General features: G+C 42.3%; 1 protein-coding gene across 1 annotated transcript in view; it reads right to left on the bottom strand.

Moving 5' to 3' along the window:
• Window positions 1-16450, bottom strand: part of TINAG (tubulointerstitial nephritis antigen) — a gene marked incomplete at both ends in the record, with an annotated part of 40768 nt that overhangs the window by 4703 nt on the left and 19615 nt on the right. The window contains 3 exons of the mRNA XM_081326235.1: window positions 4062-4176; window positions 7274-7319; window positions 7648-7825. Coding sequence (XP_081182361.1) covers window positions 4062-4176; window positions 7274-7319; window positions 7648-7825 — 339 coding nt within the window. The remainder of the gene's footprint in view (window positions 1-4061; window positions 4177-7273; window positions 7320-7647; window positions 7826-16450) is intronic.

Here is a 16450-nt window from a genome sequence, read left to right as displayed (position 1 = left end):
GCTGCACAGACCAAGTAACTGTTGAGGGGACAAGTTCCTTGGAAAACTCTCTGGATAAGTTTTAAAAATTAAAAGGGAAATTAAATTAAATTAAATACAAATTCTAAACCAAGGGAATGGTCTGGAAAATGTTTTTTCCCCCATTGGTTCTACAAAAGATGCTTGTTAAAGCTTTGAAGAAATCTGTGCAGTGGGATAAAGAAGAATTGAAGAGAGATCAAATTCTATGACAGTATTTGACTGAATTGAAAATTAAGACCAAAAGGAAGGAATATATGGCTGGCTTATTTGATTTTGCAAAGTTCTGGCAAACCTTTATGGACTTTTTGCTGGCACCAGGATTGGAAAAAAAACACACAACCAATATATTGCTTATAGATAAAGGATAAGATATGGAACAAAGAGGTATCTGTTTAAACTTATAAGAGGTGACAAGTTCTTAAATTAGTTTATACTTCTTGTGATGAAGGTTAGAAATGACTTCATATATTTTCATTTTCTCTATTCTTTCTTTTCTTTTTCTTTTTTTTCTTCTTCACCTTTTCTTCTTTGTTCCATTTCTTTCTAGGTTTGAATTAGCTTTTACTACTATAATTAAAATGCTTGATAAAATTATATTCAAAAACACAGGGTGGTAAATTGGAGTATCATGGGCTGCAAGAAGAACAAACCAGAAAGTCCTGGACCAACTGAAAGCTTTGAGGAAATGATCAGCAAGCCAAAAGCAACATATTTTAGGCAGGTAATGTGAGTACCTAATGGATTTGTAACATAATTATACTTAACAACAGAGGGACATCAAGGTTGTTACTGACTTAACAACTGCAGCAATTCACTTAGCAAGTGTGGCAAGCAAGGATGTAAAATGCAAAATGGAGCGAAATTCACTTAGCAACTGTCTTGTTGTTAAAAACAGCAATTTGTGGGTTGTAAGTTGAGGACTATCTGTATCTCTTCTGACTCCAGCCTTTTCTGCACAGCTACTCACCTAACTCACTCTTTCTCCATCAAGAAAGATAAAAGAGTATGGGCTCTTATTTATAGATGGACTCGGATTTCATATCATCACAATGTGGTTTTTTTAAAAAAAATCAGGCTTATCTTTATTTTTCTTTCACACAAGAATAAATCAATGAGTTTCTGCCTCCACATATTCTTTCCACTGTATATAATTTTTTGTGCTGGCCAAGAAAGTAACTAATCCGTCACTAGCACCTCGCTGCACATTTGGAAGACACATTGCCTGGCTGTGACCTGAGAATAGATGAAGAGCAATTATAGTTTCATCTCTCAGGAAAGAGGATCCATGGCAGATCACCCTCTCACTTGTTCAAGTGTGAGAACAGGAAGGAAGGAATGTTAAGGAGAAAGTCTGGATGAAAAGAAAGATGATGATTTCATTTTCAAAAGCCAAGCCCATCTCCTGTAGGAGTTGCCTCCAAGTCTAATGTAAAAGAAAATAGAACATATAAAGTGAACAAATGAGATAAAAGAAATATTTTCTGATTAAACTGATACAAGTTAGAGTGTTCCACATTTAGCATTGAATTAAACCCTAAAACAGAATGCTCAAAATCCAAATTTGAAGTTAGAGCAGAGAAAATTTCCAATTAACCCATATCCTTTCTTGGGTGCTCAGAAGAGAGCTATGAGTGGAAGAAAAAAGAAAAGAAAATGTATATTTAAAGCATGGCAAAAATGTTTCTGAGCTAGTTATCTTCTCTGACTCTGCAAACTCTCTCTCTCTCTCTCTCCCTCCCTCCCTCCCTCCCTCCCTCTCTCTCTCTCTCTCTCTCTCTCTCTCTCTCTCTCTCTCTCTCCCTCTCTCCCCCCTCCTAGTATTAGAAACTCCTTTTACTGTAGTTATTTTAATTGTCTTGTTTGGTTTTCTATTTTCTATATTAAAAATATACTGCATTTTTAATGTTGTACAATTTTTATTTTTTACTTTATTAATATTTGTTTTTGTTGTGCATCACTCATTGTTTGAGTTTGGATGGGTATATAAATTCCCAAATTAAATCCATCAATAAATAACCTGTTTTCAAAATCAGTGTCATTGGATTTTGCTGAAGATATTACTCTGAATAAATGTTCAGATTAAGAGATTTTTTTTTATTTTTTTTATTTTTTATTACATTTATATCCCGCCCTTCTCCGAAGACTCAGCTTACAAGCTTAGCAGTAGCCTTCATTCTATGTATATGCCTGCTTGTTAGGGCTTTCACACACACACCCCCAAGCGGCATTATTACAAAGTCAGCTTATTGCCCCCAACCATCTGGGTCCTCATTTTACCTACCTCGGAAGGATGGAAGGCTGACTCAACTTTGAGTGGTGGGATGCGAACCTGCACTAATTGCAGGCAGCTGGTGTTACTTAAGGAGGCATTAGCCCACTGCTCCACCAAGGCTCATTTGGCTTTGCTTCTGAAGGATAGTAGTGTTGCTTCACTTTCAAATTATTTTATTTGTGCTGAGCTGTAGGAAGCACTCCAGCATAATTAGCTCTGTGAGAGGTAAAACTAAATCACTTTTCTTATGCTTGGGAGAATGGGAGTTCTAGTCCCAGCATGGGCACAAAGCCAGTTGGTTGACCTTGGGTTGGTCATTCTCTTTCAGCCCTAGGAATGAGACAAGGCAAACCACTTCCAAAATCTTGTCAAAAAAACAGTAGGGACTAGTCTTTCAGTCACCATCTAGTGGGGCTTTGAACAAGTCTGTCACTTTGGTTTGTCATCTCCAGGATGAAATTCATTTCAAGGCTTCTGACTCTTCTTACTGGGCCCCTCCTTCTCATGCAGTCACGATACGAGAAGTCCAGCATTCCAGTTGAAATAGGTCTTTTCTCAAGTGTTTTGCATTTCTGGTTAAAGCACTAGCACAGATGAGGTTAACTAGTTTGCAGACAAACCTCATACATATTCTGAGGGATAACATCATGACATTCTCATGCATTTCATTTTTAAAATTTTATTGATAAGTTCGTAAGACTAATCAATATTCTATTTTATTCTTATATGTTGGCTGAAGTTTATTGCTGACCAGATAGTTAGCAACATAACCCCTAGTCCCCAGCTTTAAAAGTGTTGTTTCAAGTCTGTCTCATGTGTTTGGAATCAGCATGATTCAGAATGATTCACCATCATTGAGCCTGTTTAGATGAATATTCTCTGATCTAGATTCACCACCACCACTTCGAGGTAGAGACAAGAGAGTGTGGGAAGTCAGCTCCCCCAGAGAAGGAAATATTAAAAAGGGGAAAATATTATATTTCTTCAAAGGATCTTAAAAAGGCAGAAAAGCATGCCCAGTTTTTCTTAATAGTCCCAAGTCTCCCTCCCCCACAGAGAAACCAGCTCTGTAGAAATGCAGATATCATAATCCTTTCAGAAAGACTGACACCTGGAAGCTTAGATCTGATGGGATTAGAAAGACAAAGATCCATAGAATCAACATTCCCTCACACCAAAAAAATCCAACACAGGACATAGTCATCAGCCCCAGCCCCAGGGAAGCATGATATGATTTTTGGGACATAATAGGATTAACCCACCACCATCAGAAAACCAGAAAGGCACACTCAGACTCAGGTCAAAGTTCATGCCACAGGAACAACTCCAAAAGGAAATGTTCCATTTTCCTGTGCAAAGTCCATTGTCTGCCTGTTATATACAGGTAGTCCTTGACTTATGACCAGAATTTCTGTTGCTAAGCGAGACAGTTGTTAAATGGTTTTCACTGTTAAGTGAATCACTGCAATTGTTAAGTTAGTAACACAGTTGTTAAGTGAATCTGACTTCCCCATTGACTTTGCTTGTCAGAAGGTCACAAAATGTGATATATGACCCCAGGACACTGCAGTTGTCATAAATACATGCCAGTTGCCAATTCTGATCACATGACCATGGGAATGCTGCAACAATTCTAAGTGTGAAAAATGGTCATAAACCACATTTGTTAGTGCCATTGCAACTTCGAACAGTCACTAAATGAAAGGTTGTAAGTCAAGGACTACCTGTATCATAAAAAGAAGGAAAAACAGCTATGGATTCAGCTTACCCAACTAATTTGACAGAATGGAGTCTCTCCTGGTGATCATGCTGTGGTTCTCTAATGGTATGCCTATAAATCCCACTCTTGTAAAGGAAGAAATCATCATATACTTTCATGATGGCTGAAGGGTAGCAGTGAATGGAAAAAGGCAACATATATTAGCTGTAATCTTAATTTTAATTAGTGTTGATTACAAAAACATCATTTTAATATATGGAAATTATTTCACATTCGTCTTAAGACTAAAAGCCTTAAAGATAAACAAATAATTCACAGGAGACCTCAGTATTAGTCGAAAATCTACAGTCAGTGTCCCTGGTGTACTCCTGCCTGTTTTTCCCAAATTTAAATATTTTATGCAAGAACACGAACCCACCGTTTCCCTTGATTTGAGGTTTCACTTAAAACACACAGAAACCAGTGAGACTCCTATTCTGACTGGTAGCTAAAAGGCTACGTGATAAGCATCTGTTGTGGAAAGAAGGGAAATTATGCTATGTCCATCTGATGTCACACAAATGATGTGGTTTATGTAGTTCCATCAGACATTCATGGCACAAGTAGGGTAAGTTGCATCTTTGCATGATGATGACACAACATAGGTGTCATAAACTTGACATTGTTGCAGCACTGCTGTCTGTGGATCCTTGTTGTAAACCACAGCCTGATGCATGCATGTAAGGAAAGGAGAACCTGCACTGTTTTCAGATAGCTAATAAAGCATCATTCAATCGTTTTGAGAAAACAGATTGTCTGTTTCTTTTCCTTTATTTTCTTCCTTAGTTCCTATTGAGTCAAGATGCAGTGCTCCTTCTTTTACTTCATCTTATTTTTACATCTTGGTTTTTGCTGCATCCCTTTTGGAAACATCTGCTTCTCTCTCATCTAATCCCTCTCACACCTACAATCTCTTCTTCTTTACCCTTTCCTTGAACCTCTCGTGCTAGAATCTCTTCATTTCTTTCATGTTCAGATTCCTGTTCAGAATCATTAGAATGTAAGAGAGGATCTGTTAAACCAGGCCATTGGTCTACCTAGTCCTGTATTGTATGTCATTCAGCCATCAGCTGAATGCATTGAAAAAGCTCCTGTGTGCCTAGACTGCACAGTTATTATCTCTGTCGCTTGTAGTAGAATCATATCATAGAATCATAGGACTGGAAGGAACCTCGGGGGTCTTCTAGTCCAACTGCCTGCTCAAAAGGCAGGAGTCCTTAAATTATCCTGGACAAGTGGTTGTCTAATCTTTTCTTGAAAAAGTCCAGTGATGAAGGACCCACAACTCTGGGAGGCAAGCTGTTCCACTGATTGTTGTCACTGTCAGGAAATTCCTCCTTATTTTCAGATTGGATCTCTCTCTGAGGAGCTTCCACCCACTGCTTCCTATCCTCCCCTCAGGTGCTTTGGAGAATAAATGGATGCCCCCTTCCATGTGATAGCCCTTCAGGTATTGGAAAATGGCTATCATGTCTCCCTTGAGCCTTCTCTTCATTAGGGTAAACATACCTAGTTCCCTTCCCATCAGTCAGTATTTAAGGCATGCTGCCTATAATCCTGTCAAACCCGCGACGTCATGTGAAGCATGACGCAACGTATCAGGACGGTTTTGCCATTGCCGGCAATGGGGTGGGCGCAGCTTCTGCATGATACATCTGGCCCGCAGGCCGGCAGTTTGACACCCCTGACTGTCATTAACGTTAGACATCATAAATTGCCTCATCCTTCAAGAACTCTTCCAGGCCCATTTTACGATCATCCAACTTGGCTGCCATTATCTGTCCTTCACTGATAGGGAATTCCAGAGTTTAACTGTGGACTATGTGAAAAAAAAACCTCTTTGTTGTTTCTGAATCTTCATTCATTTGAAGGACTTAAATGTGTGAGAGGGAGCAAAATATTTGCACAGGTGTCTGTGGGAGGGCAAGGAGACGGCAACAGCTACATGCAAAATCTATATTTAGTAGATTTCTAAGATTGCCCCCTCATCTAGGAATCTGATCATACAGGCACACATCAGACATTGTGATGCAAATACACATTTGGCATTTGCAGGATGACACATGCACAGATGTCATTGCTTGAGCGTAATTGTTATGGATGCCCCTTTCTCCACTTGTGTTTGCCATGAATGATGTTATATGCCTCCATCGCTCAACCTCTGACTCAACTTCATCCAAGTTAAAGAGCCTCAGCTGCCCTAACATTTCTTTGTAAAGCAGCCTTTCCACCCCAGTAATTTTGGATGCACTTTTGCTCCTTTTCTCCAAGCCTCTAATAACCACCTAAAGATGTAGTAGTCAGAAGTGTCCATGATGCTCCAAATGAAGTCTCCTTGGGGATTAGTTAAAAAGAAAAGCTCCTTTTCTGAGGATCCCTAGCATGAAATGACTTCAGTAGTTCTAAGACTGATTTCTCCCTCCCATCCTTAGTTTGTTCACCAAACTAAGGTGGCATCCTTCTATGTCTATCCCTCAGCTTCAGAATTTAAAATTCCTCTGAGAAAACTGGTGGGTTTTCTCGTGCCCAGTTCAAAACCAAATAGGATTTCTTAGCTGTCATTTGATGCAATAAATCACCATTTCTATTCCACTAGTCCTCCAGTGCTATTTGAAGCCAACCTGCCTGACATCTTTTGTTAACTCTTGTGGGTCTCGGAATGCTAAAGACATCAAGAACCAGTCAGTGCTTTCTTCAGCTGACCAATAGAAGAGGCAAAAATGAACATTCTCTCTTGTGCTGATTGTTTGTTTCCAGCACAAATTGAGCTGGAGCTGCCCACTCCTATGCAGTATGAAGGTATTGACGCTTTCCCCCCTCATTTAATACCCATAAATATAGATCTGGACATCATAAATCCATGCTCATTGTTTTGGAGTGATATAGTTGTGAACAATCAATTTCACTGAACCCATGGACTAGACCAGCTTCTGAAGGGACATATGGAAAAGTACACCATAAATCAAGCTTTGCTGTTTTGTTGTATAACATCTTGGTTTAGGATTGTAATAAATCGTCTATTTCTAAAGTATATACCAGGCAAATTGAAGCTGAGCCATATAGTAGAATATATTGAATCTTAGGAAGAATGAGGGTTATTTTTGTTATTCTAAAACAATTAACACAGAGACAACTAATATTCTCAAGAATTGTCTGTGGTAAGAGTTTGCTTTTATGCATGTCAAGCTTAGTAATTAATTTTAAATCGAGTTTTTCTTTACCTTGCACTGGACCATTTTCTTTGATTTCTTTCATTATATCGGCCTCCTAGAATTGGGGAACAAAAAACAAAATGGCACACTTATTTTTTACATCTATTTCCCCTCACGTTTATGTTTTTGAATTGAACACCTTATTTAGAGAAAAGGGTACATGGCATTTATTAATTATAGCAAACAGTTTGATCTGGCTGCACCCTGATTTTATTACATTCTCCTTAGAGAAAGGGTTTCAATTTGATATCCTTACCCAGTGATGAATCTTTCTTTTAGAAAGAAACCCCTGCACATGCAAATATATAACCAAGAAACTGTCAGCCTTCGAAGTAACAAAAGTAAATTGCCGGAGTTGAAATTTATTCACGCTCAGCACTTACCTTTGAAGAGATTCGGTAGGGAGAGCCACACTGATAAATGCGGTTTGATGTTTCAAACTGATTTGGACACAGCTTTGTGGGCCGTCTTTTCCCCTCAGCATCAAACACACTTGCAATGGCACAAGTCATCGGGTGAAGCTGGTTCCAGAATAAAGGGTAGCAGGCATGGGATACCAGCCTAGTTAGATTAAAATACAAATTGATAACATATTTTTTTAAAGTTTTAAATAGGCAGGATTCTTCATTTTATGTAAGGAACTATGTTTCAGGAATGCCTCATCTTTTAGACTGATGGTAGGCAATGCTTTTTGTACGTTTGGAAACACATGTATTATTATAATAAAACACATGTATTATTATCAAAAAAACGGTGGGGTGGAAAGCAGCTGTAACTCAAAGTCGCCTCAGAAATTTGGATTCTTCTTTGGGAATATTTTGAATGGTGATTAGTCAAGTGGGTGCTTCATCACTTGAAGAGATTGGACAGCCATTTGTCTGAAATGATACAGGGACACCTGCTTGAATAGGGTGTTGGATTAGAACAGGGGTGTCAAACTGCTGGCCCCCAAGCCGGACACATCATCCGGAAGCCGCACCCACCCCATTGCCAGCAATGGCAAAACTCTCCCGATACGTTACACGACATCACGTGACGTCACAAGTTTGACATGTCTGGACTAGAAGACCTCCAAGGTCCCTTCCAACTCTGTTATTCTATTATTCTACTCTATTAAAGTACTGTAGGCATAATATGCCTATTGGAAGCTTATACTTTTTTTTAAAAAAAGTAAAATATATTGGTGCCTATGTAGTTAGTAATATATAACTTAGTAGTTTGGAAGTAGATTTAGAGGAAGAATTCTTAGGGCCTCTGGCAACAATAAAAGAGAGGCTGGAGATTTGCATTCACCTTCCATGTCATTGGTTGCATACATGCCTATGTTAGAATATGGATTAGATTCCTGTTCAACAGAGGCCTTTCAAATTAATATATATATATATATATATATATATATATATATATATATATATATATATATATATATATATATATATATATATATATATATATATATATATATATATATATATATATATATATATATATATATATATACCGTATATACTTGAGTATAAGCCGACTCGATTATAAGCCGAGACCCCTAATTTTACCCCAAAAAACTGGAAAAAGTTGGTGACTCGAGTATAAGCCGAGGCTGGGAAATGCAGCAGCTCACAGTAAATTTCAAAAATAAAAATACAGGTAGATAACAATAAAATTGCTTTAATTGAGGCATGTGGAAAAGAGGGTCAACAAAAACAATATATTATCAGTATATTCAACAAAAACAATATATTATCAGTATATTCAACAAAAACAATATATTATCAGTATATTCAACAAAAACAATATATAATATTAAAGTATTAACAATAACTTTAAATGTACAAAAACCTTAACTCAATAAGCAACCAAGCTAAAACACAAGCATCAAAATCCTTCAAAACTGGATTCCTCCTCCTCATCTGTATCTGCAAACAGAGCTGCAGCTGTAGCTGGTGTGAGGTTATCATCATATACATTGTCACAGAGTTCGCTGTCATCACTATCACAGTTGTCCTCCTCATGCAAAGCAGTGTCTTCACTGCCATCCATAGCATTACTTATGCCACATTTCCTGAAGGCGTGCTTCACCATGTCCTCTGGAATCTCTTCCCATGCATCACGAACCCACTTTGCTATCAGTTCTATGTCAGGCTTCATCATATTTCCACCTTTTGTTAGTCGGGCTTGACCAGATGACATCCATTCGCACCACATCTTTCGCACACGGTCTTTGAAAGGTTTATTTAAACACACATCTAAGGGCTGTAATACAGATGTAAGCCCACCTGGAATAACGGCTAAAGTAACTTGAGAAGACTTTGCCAATCTTTTTATGTCATCAGATGTGTGGGCTCTGAACATATCCCAAACTAGCAATGATGGTTTTTTCTTTAAGGCTGCACCTGGTCGTCCATTCCAAACTTCTTCCAGCCACTTTTTTGTTCCATCTTCATCCATCCAGCCTTTAACATGTGGGCGCACTGTAATTCGTGGTGGGAATTTGACCTTTTTAGGCAAGGTCTTTCTTTTAAAAATAATGACAGGCCGCAGCTTAGTTCCATTAGCCAAACATGACAGAACAACTGTAAAATGGTTTTTCTCATTACCTGTGGTTCTGAGTAAAACAGTTTTGTCTCCCAAACTTGCCACGGTTCTGTTGCTTGGAAGATCAAAGGTCATAGGTGTTTCATCCATATTCCCAATATCTCCCAGGTCATAGTTATGGATCTTTCTTTGTTTTATGATGAATGAATGGAATGACATCACTTTTTCATCAAGGTCTTTTGGCAACTTCTGTGAAATCTTTGTTCTTTGCCGCAAACATAGGCCATACCTATTCATGAAGCCAGTACACCATCCTGCTGACGCAACAAAATTTTCAATGCCTGGTACTTTTAATTTGTCATCTTTAGCCATTTGAAGGGCACGTAAGCGAATTCCCATGCGTGTTACGCAGTAACCATTTTGACGACACTCCATAACCCATTCATGCAATTCAGTCTCTAGAGCCACATATGGAGTTGTTAAACCACGTCGAGCTTTTTTTGCCTTTGGAATCTTTTCCAACTCAGCTTTCATTTTCCGCCACTCCCTCACTTGTTTTTCATCAACACCAAATTCCCTACCTGCAATACTGTTATTGCTTTTTTCTGCTCTTAACACAACCTTTAGTTTGAAAGCAGCTTCGTATGACCTGCGTCTTTGTTTTGGTGCAGGAATACTAGAAGTACTGGGCTCCATTGGTGCAGGAGTACTAGAAGTACTGGGCTCCATTGGTGCAGGAGTACTAGAAGTACTGGGCTCCATTTCTAACAGGAATGGGGTGGTCTGCTAGGGAGGCGGCAGTCAAGCGTTGTTTCCCTCCTCAGTCAAGCTTGTTTCCCTCCTCGTGCGTGCGTGTGTGTGGGGGAGGGGCTTGTTTCCCTCCTCAGTAAAGCTTGTTTCCCTCGTGCGTGCGTGTGTGTGTGGGGGAGGGGCTTGTTTCCCTCCTCAGTCAAGCTTGTTTCCCTCCTCGTGCGTGTGTGTGTGTGTGTGGGGGAGGGAGGGGCTTGTTTCCCTCCTCAGTCAAGCTTGTTTCCCTCCGTCTCTCTCTCTGTGTGTGTGTGTGTGTGTGTGTGTGTGTGTGTGTGTGTGTAAAGCCTTGTTTCCACGTGGGCCCCGGGCTGCGCCCCCGGTGACTCTGCTCCCTCCCCTCCCCTCCCCTCCGGGCCGGGCTTCTCGCCGGCGGGCTGGCTGGCTGGTGCTGGTCCCCGGGCGAGGAAGCGAGCAAGTGGGCGAGCGGCAGCGGCATTTTTGGGGCGGCACGGGTGAGCGATGTGGGGGGAAAGCACGGGTGAGCGACTCCGTTGTTCGCCCACCGAACAGCTGATAGGCGCGGGCGTGGCCGGGCTGTCCCCAGAGGTAAACTTCGTGACCCACCCAGCCCATGCATAAAACAGAAATGAAAAGTCTTAAAAAAGTTTTGTGCGGTTAAATAAACAGCATTTGCATATTGTTTCTCCACGGAGCACCGACAAAATTCGCTCGAATTAAGGAACGCCGGTAAAAGAACAAGTCTGTGAAAGCGGGCGAGAATTCATTTCTTTTAAACCGGCTGCAAGTACCAGGAGCCAAAGGCAGCCTCTCCGAAAGCCTCACACTGAAAGCGGGCGAGAATTCATTTCTTTTAAACCGGCTGCAAGTACCAGGAGCCAAAGGCAGCCTCTCCGAAAGCCTCACACTGAAAGCGGGCGAGAATTCATTTCTTTTAAACCGGCGAACGAGAAAGAAAGAACGGCAGCGGCGGCGTTCCTCGGTGTGGGCGTGCCTGCGTCTTTGGGTGTGAGGCTTTCGGAGAGGCTGCCTTTGGCTCTTGGTACTTGCACCGGTGTAAAAGAACAAGTCTGTGAAAGCGGGCGAGAATTCATTTCTTTTAAACCGGCTGCAAGTACCAGGAGCCAAAGGCAGCCTCTCCGAAAGCCTCACACTGAAAGCGGGCGAGAATTCATTTCTTTTAAACCGGCTGCAAGTACCAGGAGCCAAAGGCAGCCTCTCCGAAAGCCTCACACTGAAAGCGGGCGAGAATTCATTTCTTTTAAACCGGCGAACGAGAAAGAAAGAACGGCAGCGGCGGCGTTCCTCGGTGTGGGCGTGCCTGCGTCTTTGGGTGTGAGGCTTTCGGAGAGGCTGCCTTTGGCTCTTGGTACTTGCACCGGTGTAAAAGAACAAGTCTGTGAAAGCGGGCGAGAATTCATTTCTTTTAAACCGGCTGCAAGTACCAGGAGCCAAAGGCAGCCTCTCCGAAAGCCTCACACCCAAAGACGCAGGCACGCCCACACCGAGGAACGCCGCCGCGGCCGTTCTTTCTTTCTCGTTCGCCGGTTTAAAAGAAATGAATTCTCGCCCGCTTTCAGTGTGAGGCTTTCGGAGAGGCTGCCTTTGGCTCCTGGTACTTGCAGCCGGTTTAAAAGAAATGAATTCTCGCCCGCTTTCAGTGTGAGGCTTTCGGAGAGGCTGCCTTTGGCTCCTGGTACTTGCAGCCGGTTTAAAAGAAATGAATTCTCGCCCGCTTTCAGTGTGAGGCTTTCGGAGAGGCTGCCTTTGGCTCCTGGTACTTGCAGCCGGTTTAAAAGAAATGAATTCTCGCCCGCTTTCAGTGTGAGGCTTTCGGAGAGGCTGCCTTTGGCTCCTGGTACTTGCAGCCGGTTTAAAAGAAATGAATTCTCGCCCGCTTTCACAGACTTGTTCTTTTACACCGGTGCAAGTACCAAGAGCCAAAGGCAGCCTCTCCGAAAGCCTCACACCCAAAGACGCAGGCACGCCCACACCGAGGAACGCCGCCGCTGCCGTTCTTTCTTTCTCGTTCGCCGGTTTAAAAGAAATGAATTCTCGCCCGCTTTCAGTGTGAGGCTTTCGGAGAGGCTGCCTTTGGCTCCTGGTACTTGCAGCCGGTTTAAAAGAAATGAATTCTCGCCCGCTTTCAGTGTGAGGCTTTCGGAGAGGCTGCCTTTGGCTCCTGGTACTTGCAGCCGGTTTAAAAGAAATGAATTCTCGCCCGCTTTCACAGACTTGTTCTTTTACCGGCGTTCCTTAATTCGAGCGAATTTTGTCGGTGCTCCGTGGAGAAACAATATGCAAATGCTGTTTATTTAACCGCACAAAACTTTTTTAAGACTTTTCATTTCTGTTTTATGCATGGGCTGGGTGGGTCACGAAGTTTACCTCTGGGGACAGCCCGGCCACGCCCGCGCCTATCAGCTGTTCGGCGGGCGAACGCCGAACGCCGGTGGAAGGCGCCCGGCTCTGGGGACAGCCCGGCGCCCGTCAGCTGTTCGGCGGGCGAACGCCGGACCCGCGGCCCGTGCGGAGCCCAGCCCTCCCTTCTCTCAGCAGCCTGTTCCGAACGAAGGGACAGTTCTTTTTTTTGTTGACTGGAGTATAAGCCGAAGTGGAGTTTTCAGCCCAAAAAAGTGGGCTGAAAAATTCGGCTTATACTCAAGTATATACGGTATATATATATATATATATATATATATATATATATATATATATATATATATATATATATATATTATATATATTATAACCTGAAGGAAACCTATTTTTAATTTACAACAAAGCTACCTGGAATTAAATACGAGTCCATCTTGATCAGCACTGTGGCAAAGAGAAGGTTAAGCTCCCTCTTATTGCCAGAATTCAAGTCCTGTTTGAAACCGGCTGCTAAATCCCATTTGCATCTCTGAAAAAGTAAATCCAGGTGGCTGAGGCCATATTCTGGTTGTCCCTGGCTGTGCAATCACTGTACTAGTATCTGTATGAAATATCCCATACTAGGTGAGATACAAAAGGGATGTGGTGGCTCAGTGGGTTAGGACGCTGAGCTTGTTGATTAGAAGGTTGGCAGTTTGGCGGGTCGAATCCTGAGTGCCGCGTAACAGAGTGAGTGCCTGTGACTCGTCCCAGCTTCTGCCAACCTAACAGTTCGAAAGCACGTAAAAATGCAAGTAGAAAAATAGGGACCACTACAGTGGGAAGGTAACAGCGTTTCGTGCGCCTTTGGAGTCTAGTCGTGCTGGCCACATTTCATTTCATTTCATTTCATTTATTAAATTTGTATACCACCCTTCTCCCGAGGGACTCAGGGCGGTGAACAGGGCACATATAAATAGAGAATACAAAAATTAAAAAAAGAATTAAATAATCGCCCCGATAAAACAATAACAATATAAAAACCCATTAAAAACCCTAACATCCCCCATCAGGCCAGGCCAGCTTGTTCAAATAAATGGGTCTTCAGACCGCGGAGAACCATGGAGCTCGTTGGGATCTGCACCAGGTCAGGGGCCGCAAGGGTACAACTCGGTGAAGTGCCTCAGTGGCCGCCCTTTCCCAGGCTTCCACTAAGGCATCTGCCGAGTTGTGAGCAACGTAGGCAGGTGGGGACCCCAGCGCTGCCTGGAACCTGTCAGGATCCATTAAGCGTCTGGGGCGGTACCATCTAGTTGGCTCTGTACCCCCACGGCGGGGGGTGGCAAGACAGAAGACCAGCCGCAGGAGGTAATGATCGGTCCATGACAGGGGCATAATAATTGGAGAGCCCCCACCAAGATCATCAAACCACCGTCCAGATAAGAAAACCAGGTCAAGGGTGTGGCCTCCCTCATGAGTTGGTTCAGAAATTACTTGCGTCAGGTCCATGGCTGTCATGGAAGCCATGAACTCCCGAGCTAACTCAGATGAACCTCCTAGGGATGGTAGATTGAAGTCCCCCAAAACTATGAGTTTGGGGAATTCAATCACCAACCCAGAGAGGACATCGAGTAGCTCAGGCAGGGCTGCCGCTGCGCGACTAGGCGAAAAGTACACCAGCAGCAAGCCCAAGTGCGCCCCCGGACCAAATCTCAAAAAGAGAGACTCACACCCGACTATCTGGGGAACGGTGGTCTCCCGCGGACATAAGGTCTCCCTGATAGCTACCGCCACTCCCCCGCCCCTACCTTGAGCCCGAGGCCGGTGTAGCACCCGGAAACCTGGTGGGCAAAGATCGACCAAAGGAACACCACCCTCTGGGCCCAACCAAGTCTCCGCGATGCAAGCCAGGTCCGCATGCTCACCCTCAACTAAATCCCGAACAAGGGGAGCTTTATTAACCATGGACCTGGCATTCAGGTACACCAGCCGGAGCTCAGGAGGCTGCACATCCTCGCTCCCGGGACCTCGGGGAAGAAACAGAGGGTCGGAGCGCTTCACCGCTTGTAAGTAGCCACATGACCACAGAGATGTCCTTGGACAAGCGCTGGCTCTTTGGCTTTGAAACGGAGATGAGCACCTGCCCCTAGAGTCGGAAATGACTAGCACACATGTGCGGGGGAAACTTTACCTTTACCTTTAGGTGAGATACATCAAAACAAATAATCTGATCTAAGCAATAAGTAAGAGGATATGATCAAGACTGCATCTAAAAAATGAAGATAATCTATACCTTATTATATTTATTTCTTCTACTCTTCTACTCTTTCTACTCTTAACTTGAAAGCATTTATTGCATTACTTATTCTTTTTCTCTGAATCACTCAGAAGTCAGGAAAGCTTTTATATCCCACCGTTCAAAATGCATATCCTAGGAATCCTTTTTATCTTAAAGACACAGACTCCTTGCAGCCACCACACCAGATGGGATTGTTCTGCAAAGCAACAGCTCTGAAATTTGGTTCAAGAAAGTTATTTCTTAACAAGCTATTTTACTATGTTTTGTTGGTTACTTTGCTAGAGCCAAGATAAGGCAGCTACAGTGTGAAGTTTGATGCAGATGTTCCATATAGCCGACAGGATTCCTGGAATCTAATTTGGAAAGGGTTTTAGTAGATTGGGATCTATTGGTAGGATATTAAACGTTTTATGGAGGAAAGCAATGTGTTCTATTTTTCTGTTTACTTATCAGAAGCAACAACAAAAAACCCCCTCTTCTTAAACAGTCTATTAGATTCTCTGATCCTTACTTCAGTGATAGAGTTGTACTAATATGAGTCATTCTAGTGTATGGCTAAAGCGGTACAGGACGTAAGTGAATTAATCTCCTGAGCTAACATTTTGTGGATTAAAATCTTACTTAAAGAGGATCTGCTACAATGTAGATCTTATACTTTTGAAATCTGGACTCTCACTTTAGAAATGCCTTCTTTGATCCAGGTGCTTTGAGATAGTTTGGCACAGAGTTCTTATCATGAATGAAGGCAAATATGTGTGTTCCAGGATAATGTTGCATGAGCCCATCTGGGTCAGTCACTGGGAGTTTTAGACTAGCAGTTCCTATAGTCCCTGACTGTTAGTCAGGCTGACTGCAACTCAAGGAAGTAGGCTGTAATGCCTAGAAAGTGTTGGTTAAGCAATTCTAGGAGTTGAAGTCGAAGCTCACACATTTTAAAGTCACTGAGGTTGGCTTTAAACACTAATTTAGAGACTTCTTCAAGCATTATATAGGATTTAAGGCCTAAGGCAAAGGACATGATAGCATCCCATACTATTTCCACAGCAGAAGCGGGTCTAGACTAAGAGTGGCCTTTATTTTACAACCAGTGATGGGACAGCATCCTGCATCTCACTTTAAGAGCACTTAGTGATCTCAGGGACAAGGGCTAAACTATATGGAATAGAGAGCCTGACCGCTAAACAGAGACTGATGGTCATGATGTTGTTGATAAATGTCTATGGAGA

This window comes from Vipera berus (assembly GCF_964194415.1).
Source record: "Vipera berus genome assembly, chromosome: 1".
Classification (NCBI taxonomy): Eukaryota; Metazoa; Chordata; class Lepidosauria; order Squamata; family Viperidae; genus Vipera; species Vipera berus.
This window is presented reverse-complemented; position numbering and strand designations above follow the sequence as displayed.